The sequence below is a fragment of the Parasteatoda tepidariorum genome, chromosome 7, assembly GCF_982258835.1.
Source record: "Parasteatoda tepidariorum strain Cologne lab strain chromosome 7, Ptep-v5.0, whole genome shotgun sequence".
In the NCBI taxonomy this organism is placed as follows: Eukaryota; Metazoa; Arthropoda; class Arachnida; order Araneae; family Theridiidae; genus Parasteatoda; species Parasteatoda tepidariorum.
Genome location: NC_141761.1, coordinates 3,418,932 through 3,444,224, shown reverse-complemented (window position 1 = coordinate 3,444,224; position 25,293 = coordinate 3,418,932). Strand labels below are relative to the sequence as shown.

The following is a 25,293-nucleotide window of genomic DNA, read 5'->3' as shown; positions in this document are numbered from 1 at the left end:
ATAATTTAATATAAAACAATTTGGTAGCTCGCGTCTGAGATTGAAAACTCCTGGAAGCAACAGTTTAAGGAAAATGGGTCCGGTGGTCAGAGCGAGAATGAAAAAGTTTGATTTTGTTACTAAATAAAGAAATGTTTTAGTTACAGGCATGAGATGTAAGAAAAACCTGCATGTAAACAAAATAACAAGAGTTGAGTTCGGTGGTCGGAGCGAGTATGAAAAATATTAAATTTAATGTTAAGTAAAAAATTTTGATAAGAACAATCGACAGAAGTTAAGAAAACCTGTAAATATTCAAAGGAATAAAAAGTGGGGCCGGTGGTCGGAGTAAATAAGATGAGTAATAAAAGAGGTAGGACTATGATCAGGCTGATAATTGTTCGACTGATAGTGACAAGCAGACAGTATTTAAGAGAAAATGTCTGATTACTAAACTAAAAATTTAGAATGAATAAGAAATTTGGTAATTTGAGTCATAGGAATTGTGAGAAGATTAGCACATAAGATATTTGTTGAGTTGGGTTAGGTAAAAAAGGAAAATTGGGTTGTAAATAAAATTAATGCTAAACAAGTTTAAAACTTGAAGAAATATTGGTCAGATAGAGATTAGCAAAAAACAGATTGGCACTTCGTCAGGGATAAAATGAAATAAAAATAAAAAATTAAAATAAAATAAGAAGGAAAAATAAATAATAAAATTTAAAACAAAAAAATATTGGTACAGGCAGTCGCTATGTTAAATATAAAAATACAATAAAACAACAAGTAAATTTGAACTGTTGTAAATGTTTTAAGCAACCACAGCAGATGATTTGGCCAGGGAAGGTCTTCCTTGTTCTTGAAATGGACCAGGGACTGACATAAATAAGAAGCTCTAAAATGTGTATTCAAATGAGAAATAACATTGTACTAAATTAAGTAGAAAAATAAGTATACAGAGACAAGGCAAATAAACATTTTAATAATAAGCATATAAGTAACTATATATAGAAGAGAAATAAGGCCCCAACGTATGTATGATGGTCTGAAAAAGCATTGTCCTAACCTACGTAGAACATAAAAAGAATATTAAATGAGATTGTAAAAGTTGACTTTGAAATTGATATATGACAGCATTTTGAGATTATAACTAAAAGTATAAAACTAAATGAGGGAAAAATATTTATGAATGGATGGGTCAAGCGTGATGAGAAGAACTTGACTGTATTTGTCAACATGAAGTTTGTTTTGATTTTGCTATGGAGATTGAAAAATCATTTATAATAGAAAAGTAATGTAACTTTAAAATTAATAAAAATCACAGGGTGGGTAAAAATTAAAAAGAAAGATATCGATCACTCACAAACAATTTAGAGAAATACATATTAAAATTTTGAAGAAAAAGATTAGGATAAAGTCAGCGTTTACAAAATGGTGAACATAGCGAAAGTCTATTCCCAAGACATGTCAAAATTTGGAAAGATAACAATCTGAAGGGTACCAGACTGCCGGAAATATTAAACTTAATGAGAAGAAAAAATAGTAAAAAATGAAGCCAAAGTTAGCGATAAAAATCCGCTTGCAGTGGATGGCACGTTAAAATGGCGATCTGGTACTCTAAGCCTAAGTCAAATGGAACATCGGATAATACCAAAGAATACCTAAAGAGGCCTTTTCATTTCAATTCTAACCTTCAGTAAGGATAGGTTCGAAAAGGGACGAAATATATTGCACCTCCAAAACCCGTTCTACTGTCTCCCTACATTTTTTGTGGGGGTGCGTGTGTGTAACCCGAAACTAATCAACTAACCACTGTCGCAGAAGGGGGATTGCAACCTGCGGGGGTCAACTAGCTTTCAAAAGATATCAGAAGAAACTCACTCTTCATCTTATATTATGCTTTTTCTCTTTCTAAGAAAAACTTAAAAAATATTTTTTTTAACTCTAAAACGACTTTATTTATTTTCAAAATAGTTTTATCATTTTATTTAACATGCACTTTTTCTAATTATATCTTGAATTGTTTATTATTTTGATTTGATTATTTAGAGAACTAATAATAACCAGAGTATTTAAATTTATAAAATTTTACTATGTAGTCATATGAAAGTAATTCATATAAAGTAACTACATTAATAAAAAGTTATTTTACATGAAAAATCCTAATTTCGGTTTAAAAACTTTACTGATAGGAACTTTGAGAAAAGTAAAAAAAAAAAAAATTTATATATTGTTGTAATATGAATAAATTGTTTGTAATATGAATAGAAAATATATGAAAGGAGCTAAAATAAAGACAAATTAAAAAAAAAAAAAAAAAAATTATTGCTGTTTGCAATATGAATAGAAAATATATGAGAGAAGCTAAAATAGAAACAAACTAAAAAAAAAAAATAAATAAATAAATAAACTGTTGCTAACAGCTCAGTATTTTACGACTCCTATGTTTACGGAAAAGACTCCTAGTTCTAAAATAATTGTGTTTTCGTATTTTAAGAAAGAAATTCGCAAGGGATTATGCCTCGTAATAAGCAAATAACTTCTTTAAAAGTACATTTATTACTGATGCAATGTTTTTAAGACATTGTAGAAGTGTAGTTGGCAGAATAAATGCTAATAAAAGCAAAAACTCAATGACAAAGAACTAATGAAGCAAATTATTTCAGATTCAAAATATTGCCTTGAGTTATTGAAAAAAAAATGCTGATATCCATAAAATGTTTGAGTAAAAACTTGCTTTCCGCGAAATAATGAAATCTTTCATGGGGAAACGAATTTTTTAAAAAATAAAGAATTTGATCCATTTTAGAAAGAGCATATTAAGAATTAAAAAATAAATTTGATCAAAACAGTGTGTAAAAAATTTCTACAGAAAATGAGGAAGAGGATTTTAATTACCTAAAGTAATCAACTAAGCCAATCTAAATATTTTTTTATTTGTAGGGTGACCCGGGGTAATTCACGATCACTCTGTTTCTGGGGTAAATAATGATCACCTAAGTTTTATTTTTAAAAAATTATTTTTTTTTAAATTTGAGACATGGACAAGAATGCTTGTACACTTTACTAAAGTATAACTACATTTAGTTAATAATAGTTTTTTGTTTAATCTAACAAAATAAGTATCTTTAAACTGCTCTCTGTATTTTCCATTTCAAAGATGGGTTTCAAGATGTGCACATTTCTGCAAAGATCCCCCTCCTTCTCTTAATAATAAATATTTTGAGTTACTTTCTTTTTCTTTGATATAAAAATAGTGTAAGCTTTTGTTTAATTGTTTCACATCTACTGTAAACATTATAATTGATTATAGGAAACTATATCAAATGTTGCCCCCTACAGATGGGGTAATTATTGATCACTGGGGTAATTCCTGATCATTGTCATTTCTTCTTATAAATAGTTTAATAAATAGCTAATAAATAGTTAATTTTCTTTTCTTAAATAACAGTTCATATTTATTAAGTGGAACAACTATAAAATATATTTTAACTATAATCACAAAATTTGTTTTTAACTGTATACAAGACAAATGTGCTCTGATATGCACCATTTCTAGCTTGTCTTACCTTGCTTCTATCTTAATTTTATGTCTGTACATTGTTAGAATAATTTTTAAGTTGATAAATCAACCTAATATAAATATGGTGAGAAATTATAAGCTTAAAAAGGATACTAAGCTTCTAGAAAGCAAAAATAGTGAATTTCTTTTAATGATTGAAAATGAAAATTTCAGTGTGAGAGCTGCTGCCAGAGCTGAAGAGTTAATCTTTATTCCTGCTTTTAAATAAAACGTTTTATTAGCAGCTTAAACATATCTTTTTGGTTTATTTGTTTGATCTTAATGTCTTATTTGTTAATTACCATTGTATAATTATTTTTAAACAGCCCATTTACTATAAAAACTGGTGATCAGTAATTACCCCAGAAATGATCAAGAATTACCCCGGAAATGATCAAGAGAAGGGGTAATTCCTGATCACTAAAAATTTAAGATCTTCTAAATTCTAATTAGATTTTCAAACAAAAAAAGGTAGAATAGGACTCATCTCATATAGCTTCAAACTTCCAGTAAATATTAAAATTCTATCTTGAATAGTTTTTTCACAAAATAGATGTTTGCATTTTTTGATCAATAATTACCCCAGGTCACCCTAGATTCTACGCTAGATTTCTCCAATATAAACCAATTGCCCCATAAATACTTAAGTTAAACATTAAGTTGAACACACACAAAGAAAAAAAAATCACAGTTGAAAGTATTCAAATCTAAAAAATATATATTGAGGTTGGCAAGCTAGAGTGCTAGGTTTAAAGCAAGTTAAATCAGTCATAAAATCTCAAAAGTGTAATTATGAAAAAAGATATAAATATACAAAGAAAAAAAGGGTTCACTAAATTTTTATGATAAAATATCTTCAACATTATGTAGTAAAAAAATAAAAAATTTCGAAATTATTTAAACTATTTGCTTTTTGAATGACAACAAGGAATTAAAGCATTTTGGCGAGAAGTACAGAAAACTTTTACGAAAAATGTTCTTATTAGGCTTGGGTATGAAATAAATTTGGCTCTTCTAATAACTGTCTTTCTTGGTACAAGTATTTAGGTTTTTAAAGAAATGTAAACAAAGTTTGTAAAAACTAAATTACGATGTGTTGAGTAACTGGTTGTGTTTCGGGTTAATTCGTTCATTTTTATTAAGTAAGAAATTTAATAGATTTGTCTTGATTATTGACAAGTTTATTTTTGTTACTTTTATAATCTAAACCTTCAAACTGATAAGCCATAGTGAATATAAGAGTGTACCTATACGTGATATAAAGTTAAAAGAAAATTAATTACTATTTACCTTTTATTTTAATGATAGAATCTGCACGAGATAAATCTTAATTAATTTTCCTATTCTACAACTTACACTATTACTGGTATATTATCAAATTCTGATAAATTCTTAAAGCCTGCTGGTTTACGCGGGGAAAAATAGTTCTTAAAGTATGGTATGAAATTACAAGAAACAGATAGATTTTGAAAGGATGAGAAGAGTTTTAAATGTGTACCGTGCAAGAAATAGTCTGGCCGAAGCAAATCGAAGTATTTATTATTATTAAGTAACGCCCACTAATGAAACTAGTTTAAGAAGTAGGAAACCAGGTTGCTGTATAATTTAGAAAACCTCAAGTATTATCTGGATGATATGGAAATAATGTAGTGGTACTTGCTAAAAGTGAAGCATTGGTAGATAGCACGATGAAAAAGAAAAACCAATGAATAAGGCTGAAGCAGCGAGGAAATGGAATACCAGCATCTAGTGATTTTTATATATGAAGTAGAAAACAAAAAACGAATCAAATATCAAGAAGTAGGTAGAATTATAAAAAGCAAAATGATGGTTAATACTAAGGAAAACAACAAAAAAGGGCTGTCTCTGAATCACTAAGTAGAGAGTATTAAATCCAATTTCGACCATTTGTCAGTAATGCGCTTGCGTAGTGCAGGCGAAAAACTTATCAGTCTTCGAATTGGTCACACCAAGTTGAAGCACCTTCATTTGCTGTTTGGAGAACCTCCCCTCTTCAATGCAATAACCAATCGTTTAACGTGTTTCGAGAGTTCTATTTTATGGATACAAGATTTGTTGGATGGCATTCACTATTGTAACATTTTTGCATATTTAAGTGCTGTTGATATTCTTAACTGTATATAAAGCTTTTGTATTTTATATTGTATTCATACATTTTATCTTATTCTATTCAATTCTTCGGTGCAGCATGTCCTGTTTTGTGTCATTAAACCCTACATTCAATCAATCAAGAAGAAAAGATAAGTAGAAATATAAGGTCAAACTTTAAGTGCTCTAGTCTCTATAAGTATTAAAAAAAAAAATTTTAGTCTCTAGATGTATAATGAAAAAATACTGTAACTAAAGTATGAGAGACTAAAAAATGAGAAGAAAAAACGATAAAAAAAGATAACGATGGAAAACGGTCGGTATATGAAGAAAACTTGGCGAATTTGAAATACTTGAAAAGATGCAGAAAAAAATTTGATGTTGGGGCCATCAACGCCGAAGAAGATTGGACACGAAATGCCGAATATTGGCGCTCTCTCTATTTTATATTATTTTATAACCGTCGTTGAACAGCCGACCCAATTTCATGGGTTTACGACTACTAATGTTCAACTCCGTAGCCTTGTAATTTTGAACCAATCCAGAAGACAAGGAAACTCCTGGATCAGTACCCCCAGAGGTATTGATTTGTTATGGGAACATGGAGGACTTTGAGACTCGACAGATTTAACGGGCATCAGTCACCATTTACTACACAGGGAGTCTTCGGCTGGCGAGGATCGAACCCACGACCTCTTGGATATGGGCCCAGCACCCTACCGACCAGGTTATCCCGGCCCTGCTCTCTCTATTGACGTGGTTAGAAAATTTAGTCACCTGAACCAAGGACGGCGCCAGTAGGGGGTCAGGGGGGTCAATTGCACCCCTGTCGAGCATGGCCAGCCCCTATATCGGGAAAAATTTAGAGTCTCGTCGGGAAAATGGTCTGGTCACATTTTTTTCTAAATAATGTCAAAAATTCATTTACAAATGCCTAATAAAAATTTTTTAGTTGATTTTTTATTTATTTATTTTTAAGAATTAGTAACAAAAATTAGTAAAATATATGGTAAATTCTATGTAATTGTAGTTTCACTGCACTACTTGTAACTTTGCCCATACATTGTTAAACTAGAGACCGGATGTGATTAGACATGGTTGAAATTGACTACTTTTCGAAGTCCCTCTATTGTTTGGCGCAGCATGTCCTCATTTGGACCTTGTGCCACTAAACCCTACATTCAATCAATCAATCAATTTCGAAGTCCCTCAGAAATCCTTTCCCACAGACACATCTTCATTTTTTTGGAAACTTATCTTTCACACTGCTAATAATCGCACCTTTTCTCTGGGGAAATATCTGACAAAAGCCTGAGGGACAGAAAGAGACGCAGGTCCTCTTCTTTACAAATTCTTTTTATGTAATGTGTTTATCAATGGCTTATGTGATCACATAATTGCTTTTTGAAATTTTCAAGCAAAATAAAATAATAAAAATAAAAAATAAAAAATTTAAATTTTTTCATCTTTTTTTTTAATGTTTTTAAATGAGGAAAATCATTTACTTATTCGGATTCAAGGTTTACATTTTAATCAACGCAGTCAATAAATATGCAGTCTGAAAAAAAGAAAAACGAACAGTAACAAAATATTATTAATTTATTACTTTTTTATCATTTTCTTAGTAGTTAAAAGATCGTTGATTGATTCAGAAAAACAATTAAACTGTTCGTATTCAATATCTTTATATAAACTGCTGTTTGTAGAAAATGCAACACCATGAAAGAATCATCAGAATCAAATGAAATTTAATGCAGAAACGACTTGTACTGATACAAATAAATGATGAAATTTTCAAAACAAAAGAAACAAATTAAGCGTCCGAAATCAGTATTTGGTGCAGCCACCACGCGCTGCAATAAGTGCTGCTATACGACGTGGCATGGAGTCAAACAGATGTTGAATATCTGCTTGAGGAAGAGAATTCCATATCGCTTGTATGCGCAACCAAAGTTCGTCTTTGGAAACTGCAGGACGCGGATCACGAGTGAGACGCCGACCAACCATATCCCACACGTGCTCAATAGGCGACATATCCGGCGAATAAGCAGGCCAAGGAAGAAGTTGCATGCGTTGTGCTGAACAGAAGTCTCTAACAGTCCGCGCAACATGTGGGCGTGCATTATCCTGCTGAAAGATAGCTCCAGGGATGCCTTGAAGGAAAGGAACGACTTCGGGCTGTAGCACTTCACGGACGTATCTGTTGCTATTGAGATTACCCTCAATTCGTATCAAATTGGATCGTCCATGATACGAAATCGCACCCCAGACCATAACTCCGGGTGTTCGACCACTATGTCGTTCAATAATACACTCAGGAAGGCAGCGTTGACCGGCATAACGTCTAACACGAACACGGCCATCATGGGTCCACAAATTGAAGCGTGATTCATCTGAAAAGACAACTTGGTGCCAATCAGCTCGCCAGTCTCTGTGCTCAAGAGCCCACTGCCGACGCAGCCGTCGATGATCCGCCGTGAGGGGAATCCTGTATAATGGCACCCTTGCACGCAATCCACGGCGCAGCAGACGACGACGAATTGACGAAGCCGACAATTGTACACCTGTAGCAGTAGACCAATGTGCTGCCAGCTGCCTGGAGGAAGCTGTGCGATCATTCACCGCCATGCGGAGCAGGTGTCGATCATCGCGCTCTGACGTCACCTTCTGTCGTCCAGTGCCTGTTTTTCGAGTTGTTCGGTGCTCGTCGGTCCACTGCTTCCAAACTCGCATCACTGTGGAACTGTTCCGCTGCATACGAGCTGCTATTGCGCGATAGGAAAATCCTCCTTCTCGAAGGCCGATTATCCTCCCTCGTTCAAACTCCGTAAGTTGCTTGAATTTCTTATTCTTCCGTCGTGGAGGCATACTCAGGTCTCACTAAACGTTTGCCACTAACAAATAATCATAGACTATTTTCAACGTCCCGCTACAGCACTTTATTTATACGCTTTCAGCATCAATTCAGAGGGCGCTGCGCGCGCCACGCACGCGCGATGGCTCTGAAACTTTATTAATTTGCATAATATCCTATAATTGACATTTGCTGCGAATTTCATTTGATTCTGATGATTCCTTCATGGTGTTGCATTTTCTACAAACAGCAGTTTATTAATCATCATAACAAATTCTCATTGACTTATTTTACGTACAGTGTATGAAATGAAAAAAGGGAACACCCTGATTAACTTTTCATTTAATCATATGTTCACGTACAAAGAGTCAATACCATATTTTAAGTTACGAAAATAAACAGAAAAGCGCATTCTGTTCTGGATAAACATACAAGTTTGTGTATAGTTTAGGCTTTTAATTTTCAAAATGCGGAAACAGCCGCAATCTGGAAGATATGGTCTGAAGTTATGGCAAAGAGATAGTTGGAAAGTTTGGGTCCTTTATTATTAACTTAACTCTTCGATTATAGCCCATTATCTCGAGAACTTTTTGAGTGTATTGAAAAATATTTGCATAAAATTACAAAAAAAAACATTTTATACACAAATTTTTAAGCAAAAATAATTTTAAGCAATTATTTGTTATCTTTTATTAGTTTATTAAATAATAGTAAAATATATATAATTATATGTTCTACATATTTTTACATTCTTTTAATTTCAAAATACAAGCTTTCAGAGCAATCGATCAATTACTTTCTGAGTTATCAAATTTTAAAGAAGTCAGTTTGCCTAAAATTTTATTTATCTCGAATTATTCAACCGATTTCATTCAAATTTTGTATTTTACAATTTAAAATTACCTTCCATAAAATTATATAAAAATTTGAATATCTTGCTATTTTATATTATTTTATCCATCGTTGAACAACCGACCCAATTTTCGGGTTTACGACTGCTAATGTTCAACTACATAGCCTTGTAATTTTGAACCAATCCAGAAGACAAGGAAACTCCTGCATAAGTACCCCCAGAGGTATTGATTTGTTATGAGAATATGGAGGACTTTGCGACTCGGCAGATTTAACGTGCATCAGTCGCCATTTACTACACGGAGATTTCAAAATTAGGGATTCAGAATTTTTCCAACGTATATTATAAATAAAAATATAAAAATTATTAAATATTTTATAACTATTTAAAACTATATTTTTTGCATGGCATTCATTACCTTTAGAAAAACGAGTTTTTGCAATTGTATGAAAATTTTTTCGATTCAATCAAAACGCAAAACGCTCTTGAGATATGACGAGATTGAGATATTATTATTGAACTATTATTTCGAAGCTATTACTATGCAATTACTATGAAATTAACAAAAGAGAACAAAATGAAAGGCGTTTATATCTAATATTAATATTGAAAGTGAACATCATTTCACCTTATTTTGCTCGTTCAATCATAATCCTTAGAATTATCAAAGCATATATATATATATGGATAACCACCAGGTAAATTGCCTTTTTATATAAAAATGAAAAAATATTTTGCTCTTATCAGCAATATTGACATATACTTCAAACGAATGTACAGTGTGCAAAAAAATAAATGGACCCACCGGAATAATTTTTAATCTTAAGTTCGGATCTTCATGTTCTAGGACTCGTTCTTAATGGTTCGAGAGGGTGACATCAAATATACTAATTAATTAGTCCAAACGATATTTTAAGTTATGAAATTAGACATGAAAACGTACTCCGATTATTAAACATAACTTTTTTCGACCGATTCGGATTTCTGACTCCCAAAATATAGTAGTTTCAATCTAGAAATATTGTTTTAATAGTATTTTCAGGAGCGCGCTTGAAAGTTAGGACCCTTTAATGTTAACATTAGTTTTTGCGTATTTCACTATATCCCAATTTTTTTTAAGCGAATTGAAAAAGTTTTGCATACAATTCCAATCAGATCAATCAATTCCTATTCGTTTTTCTGAAGATAATTTCATGCAAAATTAAAATTTTAGTAAACATTTATTATTACTTTATTTAAGAGAAGTCGAGAAACTTAAGAAATGTGAGGTATATAATTTTTTCATCATTTGAAATTTTAAGTGTCAAAATACAAAATTTAAGCAAAATTGGTCAAATTAGACCTGAGAAATAAAATAAAAACTCTTATTTTTTGAAATTTGGTCCCCTAACTTCTTAATTTTTAGTGTCCATTTTTCGTAACTGTGACAGCAAAAGCAAATTTAAATCGAAGAGGAAAGAATGTTTCGCATTGATATGTGGTAAACAATAATTAATTAACTGTCAGAAAGGTTATTCGCTGCAGGCGTATGTCAATATGAAAAAAGCTTTTGCAGGGCGAAACAGAAATCTTGGTAGAAAGTGTGCTTTCAGCTTTGCAGAGAAACAAAAACATAGGCAGACAAACAGCAGCCATGTGTGGCAATTTTTTTTAAAAATATAAGTTAGTTAATATTCGTTTCTCGGACGCAATTTTAAAATTTGTAAATTGAAAAATAATTACAAATTTGAGGTATAGTGTTTGAATCTTATATTTTAAGCCGATGGACTTACTCTTTTTCTCAAAAGGAGAAATTAGCATTCTGCCGGACATGGATGTTCACTTGAAAAGCATCTTTGAAAAGAAAAAAGAATCGCAAGGAGAAATTTTAAAAGTTTCTTTGTATTTATTTACAATATATATTAACATCGAGTCTCTTGTTTAAAATAGCCCTTTTTTGTCCGTAAAATTATACTATGTAACAATTTTAAAAAAAATTCTAATTTTACAATTTTATGGGCATAACCATTCCGAAGTTCGTTCAAAACGGGGCATGATATCTTTAGATAGAATAAGTGGATGCAAAAAATGTACTTACAGCTTTATTTGCAAAACATTTAAATGATTCAAAAACCAATCAATGCATATAGAAATACATTTTAAATAAAAATGTTCTTTAAATGTTTTGTTAAATGTGCATGAAATTTCAAATTTTTATTAACGAATAATTTTTGCGCTATGAGAGTAAGAAGCGTAGAAATTTTTTGAAATAGCGGTTACTGCTACTACTATTTTTATTTATTACAGAAGTAATTTTTACGCTTACAATGTATGGTAAATTGCACCATACAGTACAAAAGGCATCGATAACAGAAAATAAAATTTAGATTTAAATTTACATTAAAAGGAATCTGCACATTATGGTATCAATATTAGAGATTTTGGGTTCTTAGAAACACACTTGAAAAAAATGGTGTGAGAAAAAAATGTAAAGAATAAAATTCGTTTTAATTTAAATATTTTGAATTAATTTGTTTGAGCCGTTCTTGGTAGGTGCCATTCTTGGCCTGAGCCAGGAAAAAAATGATAATCTCCATGATTAATTGAGATGAAGAATGTAGATTTAGAAAATATGTGTTGGAAGTACAAAAAAAGTGTACAGAAAATTCTGGACTTAGAAATAATGAACTCATGATATAAGTCATGAAATTTAAAAATTAACGATCATGAATGTTAAAAACAAAATTATTTACCAAAATTTCTAGTGAAACACAAAATTAGAAGTAAAAATTGGAATTGCGATAAAATATTAAAAAATAAAATTTAAACTTATGTTAAACTTATATGCTAAACAAAGTATCAATTTACGTAAATAAAAATTTTTATTTCTGTACAGTTCTATGATGATATAAAAATTATTTATTTGTGTATATAATAAAAAAAATTTGGTTATACTTAATGTTATTTTGTATATTGTTATAATGCGTACATAAATTAGTTTTATGAGATTAGCATGTTAGTATGTGTGGCGCTAATGTTAGCTGGCACTCACTCAAATCATAGAATGACGAACTTTTATATGGAGAAATATTTGCCAGAAAAGATGCATATTTTTGCTTTTCGGTGACATGTAGTGAAATTGAAGATTTCGTAGGCTGAATTTAAAACAAAGAGTGGACAATGTCAGCGACATCAGGCAAGGAATGTTAGCAGATCTGTAAAAGCAGGCATATTTGTGAGAAAGTGGAGGTTTTAAGACAGAGAGAGAGAGAGATGGAACAAGTGTAGAAATATCTTTATGATGGTGGTAGAGGACAATCAGCGAGAATATTAGTTTTTTAAATATATATTATATCAAATGTTGAGTTAAAATCTTTATAATGACATTTTTTGTCTTGTTTTTATAAATTTTTAAACTTACGCCAAAATAAATGGATTTATCCGAGTTCATCAAATTCAGGAACTAATTTTCCATAACAATTACAGTAGGCCGTGACGGCAAGTCGCAAAATTGGGTTAAAATTGAAATTAATTTTATCTGGTAGTAATTTTATCTATCTTTTCCAATTATCAATTTTATGTTCTCAAAAATATTTTATTTTACTCTAACTAGAAATAAATGCTCGTTAAAGGGCTAAATTGCAGTCACGAGTATGATAAAATATTCAAAAGTTTACTCTCGATGGAGATACAGGCATCAAAAGAACATGAAAAGTACAGAAAAACAAGAGCAATTCAAATAGATTTTACAATAGATGAGATACAAAGTTCACTCTGGAATGGAACTACAATATTCATGGTAGCAGTGTTATTTTTAAATCAAATTTTGCACGTAATATATGTAATTAACATGAATATTAAGACAAAATGTTTAAGACAGTCATGTCAAAGATACGGCCCGTGGGCCACATCCGGCCCCCGGTTCGTATCAATACGGCCAGCGATAGCGATGTGTCACAGAAAGAAGAATCGTGTTTTTTAGAGCTTTTAGACTTCACTCGATTCCTCTACGGAAGTTTTAAAATGTGCACACTACATTTATAAGTAATTTCAAGGGCAGCGCGTGATAGACAAGCGAGAGAGATAGACAGTAACGTCATTTCTTAGCAACAAGCGGAATCTTCGACTGGAATATACTTAGCAGCACAACTACGGATGGCGCTCCTACCATGGCTGGCAAATATTCGAGAGTTGTAACTAAATTAAAACAGAAAGCATCAGGGAATTTTGTGGGATTTCCCTGTATAATTCATCAGGAATCATTGGCATCCAAACACTTCAAAATGGACCATGTCATGCAACCTATAATTAAAATAGTAAATTTTATAAGGAGCAGAGGACTAAATCACCGACAGTTCAGGCAGTTTTTACAAGATTTGGACGAAAATTTTTTTGATGTCCCTTATTTCACCGAAGTTCGTTGGCTCAGTCGAGGAGTAGTTTTAGAAAGATTTTTTCCATTACGTGACCCAATTCAAGCTTTCATGTTAGAAAAAGGCAACCCAATTGATTATGACAATGACTGGTGGATTGATTGTGCTTTTTTGGTAGATATGAATTAACACTTGACTGATCTGAATGCAAAATCTGATTGTCACTCAAACGTATTCATGTATTCAAGTCTTTGAAACAAAGTTAAGGCTGTGGGAAAATCAGGTAAAAAATCAAACTTTGGATCATTTCCCTCATTTAAAATCATTTGGTACAGTGAACCAAAAAAAATTGGATCAATATTCTCAACTGCTGCAAAATCTTATCACGGAATTCAACAAACGTTTTGAAGACTTCTAAAAAAAGAATGAAACGGACTTCCCAATTTTCAACAATCCATTCAATTTTGAAGCTTCACAGACACCAGTTCATTTGCAAATGGAGTTGATAAATCTTCAATCGGACAGTATTTTGAAAGAAAAATTTAAAGAGGTTAACACTCCTACATTTTATACACAATATTTCAAGAGTTTGGATAACTACCCAGAATTAAAAAAGCATGCAGCACGCATTCTGTGCATGTTTGGTAGCACCTATTTATGGGAGCAGATGTTTTCCGTCATGAAAATAAATAAAAACAAACTTCGCGCAAGACTTACGAATGAACATCTCCAATCAATTCTTAAAATAATTATAACAAATATGAAACCGGACATAAATGAGCTTGTCAAAAACAAGGGAAGTCAGGCATCTGGATTCTCGAGCTCAAAATAATAACCATCTTTTATAACTTTGATATGATTTTTAACAACCGTATATTATAAACTATATAATTAGATAAAGAAAATTTTATAATAATTTAGTACATTTTTTTTATTTGCATCTGGCCTGCCTACATATTCTAAATTTAATATATGGCCCTCTGCAAAATTGAGTTTGACACCTCTGGTTTAAGACGATGTTTTCTTACATCAAATTATATTACTTATTAATTTCTAAAAATGCCGGCCAGGTGGCCGAGCGGTTAGCGTGCCTGACTGCGAAGTCATAGGCTGCGGGTTCGAATCCCGCTCTGGGCATGGATGTTTCTCTCTCTCTTTGTGCTGTCCTCTGTTGCGTGTATGATGTGTGAATGTGGCCCACCCTATAAACGGGTTTGTGGCAGTGTGGCGTGGGCAATGTTGCTCGCCTCCGTGACTTTGGTTCACAGGTGCCCACTGGGTAACGCGAAATGAGCAACAATTCTGGCATAGTATAGGCAAAGATTCAAATTCAGTGCCTGCCATAGGAAAAAAAAATTTCTAAAAATGCCTATTTTGAATATTTGAGGAGAGTTCTTCCTTAATTGTTATCCAAAGACAAGTTTATGAGAAAACTACTCTATTAATGACTAAGAGTTCTATTACTTTATTAACAACTAAGTTTTCAAAGGAGTGTGTTGTTCTTCATCCTGTTAAGATGACCCTGCTCAAATTAGGATTTCTTATTTTTTGTTAACGATTATTGCTCTTCAAGCTTTAATGTCCTGACCTCAAAGGATGTTTACTAACACGGACCATTCTATTTTCGACTTTTACCGGTCTTTGTAGAGCAAAAACCGACCTTCTTATGTAATAGGCATCTACGAACTTAAAATATATCAATTAAGCAAAAAATATTTGCATTACAAATTACACCTACATAAATATTTTGAACTCTTACCACCATTTTGGACAATTAAAATATAGAATACTTAATTTATAACTTCCACCATAAATACGAAATGATCAATAATTTATTGAGTAGTTTTATAATCCTCATTCATTTTATTCGATATGTTTTTCTACGGCATACAATATTACAATGATTTATAACATTACCAAAACTACAGTAATAAAGCGTTTGAAAAAGTTTGTATATTATGAAAATAGATATGCTGAATAATCTTTATATATATATTTCGACTGTTCGTGTGTATGTCACTGAACTCCTCCTAAACGGCTGGACTGATTTAAATGAAATTTTCTGTGTACCTTCAGAAGGATTCGAGAATGGTTTAGATTCACAATAGAACATTCTGCCACAAACCGTTCCAGCGGTATCAGCGAAAATCGAAATGGAATTTTCTGATTGGTTAAAAGTTAGCCATTGTTTTAAATTTTGCTGTATACGAATCAGTTTTCAAATATCTTGAAGATAACAACAGTGATATTTTCTATCTTATAGCTCTATTCTTTTAGAAAAGTAAATTACATATACTTTAATATTTAATCATAATTCGGTTCTTTATTTCAGGTGAGCACAAGCACGTAAAATCAACGAGAATAAGTTTCGTAATTATTGGTCGTATCACGGATTTAGTATTGTGAAAACTGTTTAATAAAAATCAAGGCAAAAGCAAATTTTATTCATCTTGCACGCTTTTAATAATTATTTATATTTAGTATGCAATTTTAGCTCAATTCAGTATGCAATTTTTCATTGCTGACAGTTGTCATTTGAAAACTATTAGATTGTTTATTATTACAAAGTTTGCGAATTCACATTCATTTTAATTATTTCATTAAAAAAATAGGAGTAGACTATATTTGAGGGTGCCCCTTGACTCTCACCAAGTTGTGATAGCGGTTGATCTCCAAGCTGGCCGATGTTGAATCCCAATCGTGATTCTGATTCGTTTAAATTTCAGCGTTATTTTTAAATGTTCAACGGTATGTGTAATTTCAGAAGTCCGTTAGTTCTATGTTGGATACCGGCTGGTTAGGTTACTTTTGCTTCTGATCAATAGGATCGAAGGTATGTGGGCAGTCATAGAAAAAGGACTTTAGAAAAAAATGTCATCGCCATTCCGATACCACAGACGCCATTTTCAATTCGTATTTCGCCGAATTTATGTGGCGATGGAGGAACACAGATTCTATTCATGATAAATTTAGACAGTATCTAACTGCTATTAGAGAATTCTGTGCACCTAAAACTGAGGAAATTCAAGCTTAATGAATAAGTGAGATGTTTTTTTTTCCTTTTCTTTCTGTGCTTACTCCATTAATTTTTATTTCGATTCAAAATGCATTTTATTGGGTTCATTAATTTTGCTTACATTGGGTTCATTGCAATTTTATAAAGTTTAGGCCGATGTCTTGCTGAAATTTTCCAATGTATTATTAAAATATCATTATGTTTCGGCAGCCATTCCTGTTACCGCGGTGTTCCGCTCAAACAGGAATGGTGATCAACATAAGTTACCAATTTCGTCAAGGGGCACCCACAAGTATATTTTTACCAAAAATAGATTTTTGTTTTAAATTTTATCATTATTATATTTCTTATTTAATTTATTTCATTTTTATTGCTTTTTTATTATTTAAAATAAATACGTGAATTTTCGAATTAGCAAATTTGCGACCACTGTCAACTTCTACATTTCTTTTTGCTTGAAAGAGAATATTTGCAAAAATATGCCGCCTAAACGAATCGCTCTTAGTCGATCAACATCTCAAGCACGCAAGAAGAGAACTAACCGTGTTTCAGAAAAATCGGAGCAACGGGAAGAAAGACTTGAAACTAATCGAGAACACAATGCTTTAGCCCGTTCCTTAGAAACGTCTGAGAAACAGGAAAGAAGACTGTTAACAAATCAACTACGCACTACTCAAGCCTGTTCCTTGGAAACATCAGAGCAACGGGAAAGAAGACTGTTAACAAATCAACTACGCACTTATCAAGCCCGTTCGTCGGAATTATCAGAGCAACGGGATGCAAGAATAAAAATCAATCAAGAACGCACTTCGCTATTCAGACGCTGCCAATACTCTGATTTGAATCTGAGTGCATTTCACTATGATCCGACAACCAACTATAGTCTTTCACCCAAGCGTCATCATCGGAAAAATGGATCAATTATGTATGTTTTGTAGTGCTCTCAAATTTAAGAATGAAACAGCTGGAATTTGCTGTTCTGGAGGCAAAGTGTAACTACCAGATTTAACGTCGCCAGCTGAGCCATTATCAACGTTGTTATCGGGTCAAGCAAATCAATAGAAACTTTTCTTGGCGAATATAGGTCAGTACATTCGTGTTTCCAAATGACTTCATTCGGTGCTGCTACAAGTATCGGTGCGCATATGGACAGCTAGAGTTATTTATTACATTCACATGCAATCCTGCTTGAGCTAAAATTAAAGAGCTTTAGTAACTTAGGCAAACATCATCGGATCTTCATGATACATTATCACACGTGAGTTAAAACAAATATTAAGCTCTAAACTTGGTTTTATTGCAAAAAGTCATGTTTTTAGAGAGACACGGTGTTTGATGCATTTTATTGAACGGCAGAAAAAGAGAATTGCCACATGATTTGGCTTATTGAAAAACTCACACCAGGACAAATTGGTCAGCTCATATCAGCAGAAATATTCATGACGCCATTGATCCAGAATTATTTCAGATCATCATCCAAAATATGTTTCATGGTCGGTGTGCATCACCATACATGTCTGTTTGAAAATGCACTAACGATATCCTGGAGAATTAACTGTTGAGACTATCACTGGTTTTTTCACCATTAAATAAAATTCTCTATTCAAATCATAATCACAAATCCACAAATCTCATTTACACACTTAAATACAAAATTTAAATTCAAACTGAAAGCGTTGCAACGCACGCAGGGTACAGCTAGTCTATTTATAAAACTACTTTTTGCAAAAGAATAAATTGTTCCAGGAAAATTAAAGTGATAAATAAACATATTATATATTGGCCATAAGCGATTATAACATTACCATTGGTTTGTTTAGTAAAAAGTGTATGTCTGCTCTAGTTAAAGAGAACCATTAACCATTAAACACATCTAGACCTGGTGTTCTAATTTAAAAAATAAGAGTTATTTTAATTCTAGCTTATTTACTTTACTCTTGGCGAACCTGCATAACGAGACTGTCTAAAGTCGACAAAAATAAGAATGCAAAAGCAATCTACTGAGGAGTGAAATAACCTTATCGAGGCTGTCTGAAGTGGAAAGAAATAAGCATGTAAAAACTATCTAATGAGGGCAGAACAAGCTTACCCAGGTTTTCAGAAGAGGGCAGCCTCAGGGGGTTTATCTTCTTTAGGTAAACACGGGGAGTCACGCCCCGGGGTACCCTAGTCATCTGTCCTCCCTTCGTTTTCTTCTCCCTTTTTTCCTACTTTCTTCTTTCTCTTCCCCCTTGTCGTGGTTGCCATATTAACTGTTTAGGGCTTTTTGTCTGTGCTCGATCACCACCCTGTAGTATCGGACCCAGATGGAAAGAGACCACCCGCGTGTTTGCCATGCGTGGAGACCCGTGTCCCTGGAAAGGGGGATCCTGGCAGTTGAAGGGCATCTTGGTACCCCAATACCCTGCTTTTACCCGTGCTTCAGGTAAACGGGAGGTGCACATTGGCCTGTGTGCTAGTCACAAACGTCATCTGTTGGCTAGGGTCAAGCTCGAGGTCACTTACTGGGCAACTCGTTAAGGATGGAGGCTGCTTCAGTGGTGACTTTCGGGCGTATAACTATTGGTTAGCATCGTTGTTAAATAGCGAATTTGTGGGATCACTAATTTGTTATTTGCATCCCCTTAGTTGGACTCCGTGGTAAGTAGTGCCGCTGGTAGCTGAAAGTTGGTTTAATTTTCTATGGATAAAAATGAAGTGGTGGTCAGTTCCGCACACCAATACAAAAATAGCGGAACACCTTTAGTACCATTTGAACACGCTCAGTATTTCTTGATAGCTTTGAGAACAGTACCTAATACGTCATTTAGAAAAGTTTCTCCATTTTTGATACATAAGGCTCTTCTAGGAGAAGTAGCCTCAGTTAAAAAATTACTTCAGGTGACTTGTTAGTTCAAGTCTCATCCGAAAAACAAGCTACTACTCTGTTTACTTGTACAAACATATGCTCGTTCTCTGTTAATATTACTCCTCATAAAACTTTAAACACCTCACAAGGCGTTATATCACAGTCCGAATTTATCAGTTGTACCAAAGAAAATATTGTAGAGGAATTGCGTGACCAACACGTTATTGCTGTTCAAAGAATAAAGATTCGTCAAGATGGTCAACTTATCCCGACAAAACACCTCATTCTTACATTTGCTACTCCAAACTTACCATCTGCCGTCAAGCTTGCCTGGTATAACTGCCCGGTTAGATCATATGTGCCAAATCCTTTGAGATACTTCCAATGTCAAAGGTTTGGACATTCAAAGGCATCTTGTCGAAGCAAGCCCATCCGTGCTCGTTGCTCCAGCAGTGACCATGCTGATACAACCTGTGAGTTACCACCCCATTGCGTCAACTGCAAGGGTGACCACGCGGCCTACTCCAGGAATTGTACAAAATGGTCACAGGAAAAGGAGATTCAGTCCGTCAAAGTTTTACAGAATCGCCCGAGCCCCACGTCCAGGCGTGTCCTATTCTGCGGCTATAAAGGTGACCAAATGCTCTCTCAGTACGCAAACGAGCCTTCCACCTTTGCATTCTGCATCTCATCAGGTTAAAAATGCAGCCCAAAAATCGAAATGTAACTTTAATGCACCATCAAACAGAACAATATCTCCTCCTCCTAAAATTGTCAACTCAGAAAAAACACACCCTTCCCCAAGCAGCTCGTATCAACAAAAATATCCTTAATTAAAAAACCTGACATATCTCGGAAGAAGAAAGATCCTAAGTTCAATCAGTACGTCAACCAATCCACTTCTGATGCTCCGAAGAAGATGAATTTTGACGTAGAATTCATACTTGACTGATCTTAAAATACTTGGCGTTACATTACAAAATATCCATCCATTCCATAATTAATTTTATATCCTGGACTTGTCGTGGCATAAGAAATAAGCTTTCAGATATAAAGGATATTATTTATAAATATCAGCCTGCATGTTTCGCTCTGCAGGAAACTCATTTATCGTCATGTCATAATTTTAAATTTCGTAATTACTCTTGCATCCGACATGATTTTGATGAAGGAAGTCATCCTCATGGCGGAGTTGCAATTTTAACCTGCAATGCATTACCATCTGCACATTATTTATTATCAACTTCATTACAAGCAACTGTTGTTCAAATTCACATTAATGTACACTGTTTGTTCAATTTATCTACCTCCTAATACATCTGTTTCTCAAACAGAACTAAATTCATTGATTATACAATTACCTTCACCTTTTATTTTGCTCGGGGATTTTAATGGCCATAGTGAATTGCGAGGTAGCTCCGTCTCGGGGGGCTCTGATCGGGGATGTAAAATAGGGCAGCTTATACAGGACCATAATCTATGTTTGTTAAACCAAGACGAAGAGACTTACTTTCATATTCCGACTCATACCTTTCACTCCATCGATTTAGTATTATTTTCACCAGCTCTCTTGCCCTTCATAAACTTTTCTGTTTGTAATGATCTGCTCAATAGTGATAATTTTCATTTCATATTCTATTAATGTTCCCATGAGTCCTAAACCATCAGTTTTCATACATCATTGCGCTAATTGGCACTTATTTACTCAACTTGCTCAGATTACTGATGCTATGGTAACAACGTAAATGCCGCAGTGAATACTGTAATCAGAAAGGCTGCAGAAGAGAGTATTCCAAAATCTTCAACTACTCCTCCTCGCCATCGTAAGCCTTGATGGAATTCAGAGTGTTCAACCGCTTACAAGGAACAGAAACGACTTTGGAGCCTCTGCGAACACAAGCCCTGGGCTCGATGGGATAACTTACCAAATGCTCCGCCATTTGAATATTACGTCTTTGGGTAACGTCCTGGTTCTGTTTAATAGACGGAACAGACTTATCCATCATGTTGGTGTGAGGCAATTGTCTTCCCCATATTGAAACCAGGCAAGAATCCTAAGGATCCGGAAAGCTATCGCCCTATAACAAGCCTTTCAAGCTATCGCCCTATATCGCCTTTAACAAGCTGTCTGGGAAAGACCTTTGAGCGCGTGGTTAACACCCGCTTAGTATATTTCCCAGAAAAGAACCATCATATACCTAAATTCCAGAGTGGTTTTCGAAAAGGAAGATCTACTACTGATAACCTTATTGCTTTAGAGTCACGAATTCGTAACGCTTTTGTCCGACGTAACCATTTTGTCTCTATCTTCCTAGATATTGAGAAGGCTTACGATCGGACATGGCGATACGGAATTCTTAAGACACTCTACGATATGGGACTTCGTGGTAATTTACCCATCTTCCTGAAGAACTTTCTGATGAAATGGTGGGTAAAATTGCGTTCTACGTTTTCAGACCTCTACCTTTACAGATGAGGTGGGAAACGTGCAGACAAAAAAAGGTATTTTTAGTTGGGAAGCCAGTAAAACTTAAAACAAACTATCCTAAATTAGAAAACTTAATAAGTTAAAAAAAAAGATTGAAAAGAAAAGAGAGAGAAAAAATCTTCACTACCTGCGGCACACTGGGCCTCCCTCAGTCTCAACCAAGTTAAGACAGTCAGAACACAATCTTACTCCACCCAATGAGTTTTCCCGTGCCTCTACCTTTACAGATGAGGTGGGAAACGGGCAGACAACAAAGGGTATGTAAGTTGGAATGCTATTAGAGACTATAGAAAACTATAAGAAAAAATAAATTTGCGTAATGAAATTCATTTTGATCAAATTTCTAACTTTGTAATATAACTTAACTCTAATTGCACAATGTAGAATTTTATTATATGCATATAAAATTAAACCAAAGAAAAAAATTGCCTAAGATATAGATAAATAGCAGAAAAAATAAAACAAATAATAAAATATCTAAGATAATAAATATATTTTTATGAATAAAAAGGGGATAAAAGTATAGCACAAGAAGAGTCCTTTGCCTAAAGTATGTGTGGAAAAAAAGGATTAACATTAGAATATCCATTTACGAAATTAATGAGAGTTGAAATCTCCTTTTACATTCCATTTTCATTCTCGAGTAACAATAATTCATTAAGAACAAGATAGATAATTATATAAATAGTAATTAAGAGCTGAAACTTAAGATGAAATTACTTTAGGCTGTTTTACAATGTCATTATTTACAGTCCCTGGCCAAATTATTAGACGCACTTTAAGTTTCAATGAAAAATTTTAATTATCAGGTGATGCTATACCTTATATATCAACCCATTACATGTATGTTTAAATATAAAGCCTATACACTCGTGTAAATCATGCCGTTATTAAAACACTACAGTGCGTCTAAAAATTTGGTCTAACAATATCTAATATATATAATTCTCTTACGTGGCTCCCAAATTTTGTCTGTATTTCTTTTCCACCGGTGGCAACAGTTTTTATTTTTAAAGAAGTACTTTGTACAACTAAATAAGATTCTTTTCACAACACTTAAATTTTTGCTTTATTTTCTTCATATATACAGAGAACAGTCGGCAAAGAATTCTGTTAGGATAAAAAACATATCGTTAAAAAAATAGCGAATTCTAAAAGAAATAAAAATAAACAACTTAAAAAATAAAAATGCTGTTGCCAGCCATAGAATTTTTTGCAAGTTAACTTAGCAACATAAATCAAAATGTCATAGAAGCGCAACTAGATCAAAATTATGATACCTGAGCACCTGACGTAACAAATCCTTCAATACTATAAGTGTTGTATCGCCGAATGCCCAGATAATATTGAAATGTGCAGGTTTAGAATTTTCTACAGTAAAAAGTTTTCGGAACTTCAGTATTCAAAAAAGTATACAAAAGCTAGACGTTAAGAACGTATCCAATGAGCGAGCAAAGCGAGCATTGGATTGCGAAGCAATCCGAAATGAACTGCGAAAGCAGTTTCGGGGGTTGGCGAGTGAGCAGAGGGCGAAGCCTCTTAGTATTAAATTATTACAACCAACATTCGATTTTTTAAACGAAGAAATAATGATTTTTTTTTAATGAACAAAAGCTTTAAAAAGTTTTTATTATTTCCGGAAATTTCTACAATTCATGTGTTAACTCAAGATATCAAAATGTTTAGATCTAACACAAATATTTCACGAATCATTATGAATTTAACAGGAATAATACGCTGAAAATAATAATTTTAAGGTCTTTATCACAAATAGTAAAAGAGTATTTAGGTGATACTTTAGGTGACTGTTAACGTGCAAAGAAGAAAAAAAATCACATAAACTTTTGAAAAGTAGCAATCGGAGGTGCTTGTATTAATATAATGCTTGATATAATAAATATTTTACATTTATATAATATATCGTCTAATTTATAGTATATATCGTCTAATTGTATCCATTGATACACAATCAAGTGCAAACCAGTTTCAGTAGCGTTAAAACAATAAAGCTGTATAGAGTATCACCTGTATAATTAAGATTCTTCATAGAATCTTAGAGTGCAACTAATAATTTGGCCAGAGACTGCATATTAAACAAAAATGATATTTTTAATTTCAAGGCATTTTTTTCCCGATTAATTTCACGTTTTGAGATAATTTTTAAGACTTATAAACTTTAAAAAAATGAAGAATAACTTATAACATTTTATTTTTAACTTGATATGAAGCCGCGTCAAGTATTTTTTACACCACATGTCGATGGGAAACTTTTTCCCCACTTATGATAACACGACCATCTGTTGACAATTTTAGAAAATAGATTTTTAAAAAAAAAATACCAATGAATTGTTCTTTTTTTACATAAATGTGGGAAAAGTTTGCTTTGGGAGCGAAAAGAGAGATTGGTACAAGGGAGCCATTTTTTTTCTGGTGCGTGTTTTGCTTTTGTACATTTCTTATAGAGTATTTTTATAATTTTAAGCACTGAATTCATTAATTTTAATTTTATTTTATAACAGTCGCTGAACAGCTGACCCAATTTTTGGGTTTACGACATTTAGTGTTCAACTCCGCAGATTTGTAATTTTATATTCAATCCAGAAAACAAGAGAATTCCTGGATTAAATGTTGATAGAAATTTGCCTTCATGGAGGACTTTTGACCCAACTAACCCATGTTTGCGTTACATGGAGAGGAAAATCACGAGAACCTCCCACTGTTAGCCTGACGGCAAGGGAACTCTAACCCATGATCCGTCTACCAGTGAGTATATTTCACGTCAGCACTTAGGTTCGTGCAAACCGGATGCGGTATTCGTATAGACCAGCCATCACCGGTATCGAGCCTGGTTTACCTCATTGGAAGGCTCTATCTGCTGCATAATTGAGCCTCTGAATTCATTAATTTCGTTAGGCAGGGATAGTCATGTTGGCAGGGCACTGGACTCACGTCCAGTTGAGAGAGGGAGTTTGAATCCACAATGCCGAAGACTCGCAGTGTAGTAAATGGTTACCTGTACTCGTTAAATCTATCGGGTCACAAAGTCCACCATGTTCCCATAACAAATTATGTATCTGGAGGTACTGAATCGGAGATGGATCGTTCTTTGGTTTAGCTCAAAATTATGATCTGTGGTTGAATAAATAAGGCCGCCCTATAAATGGGTGCGGCTGAAGTAAATTCTTGGCCATAGATGGCGTCACTAGAAAGTAAGAACAATAGCACCCTTTGA

General features: G+C 33.3%; 1 protein-coding gene across 1 annotated transcript; it reads left to right on the top strand.

Annotated features, from left to right (window-relative positions):
* The first annotated feature begins 18,793 nt into the window (after positions 1-18,793).
* Positions 18,794-20,273, top strand: LOC147806725 (uncharacterized). Its single transcript, XM_087168515.1, has 2 exons — positions 18,794-18,860; positions 19,606-20,273. The coding sequence occupies exons 1-2, from the start codon at positions 18,794-18,796 to the stop codon at positions 20,271-20,273; spliced, it is 735 nt and encodes a 244-aa protein (XP_087024641.1).
* Positions 20,274-25,293: the final 5,020 nt, after the last annotated feature.

Excerpts from the sequence above, each read along its gene's own strand:
- LOC147806725 (XM_087168515.1), top strand. The coding sequence starts at position 18,794 with ATGAGGGCAGAACAAGCTTACCCAGGTTTTCAGAAGAGGGCAGCCTCA. Across the intron at positions 18,861-19,605 it reads AGGGGGTTTATCTTCTTTAG|GTGACTTGTTAGTTCAAGTC; the intron begins GTAAACACGGGG and ends AAATTACTTCAG.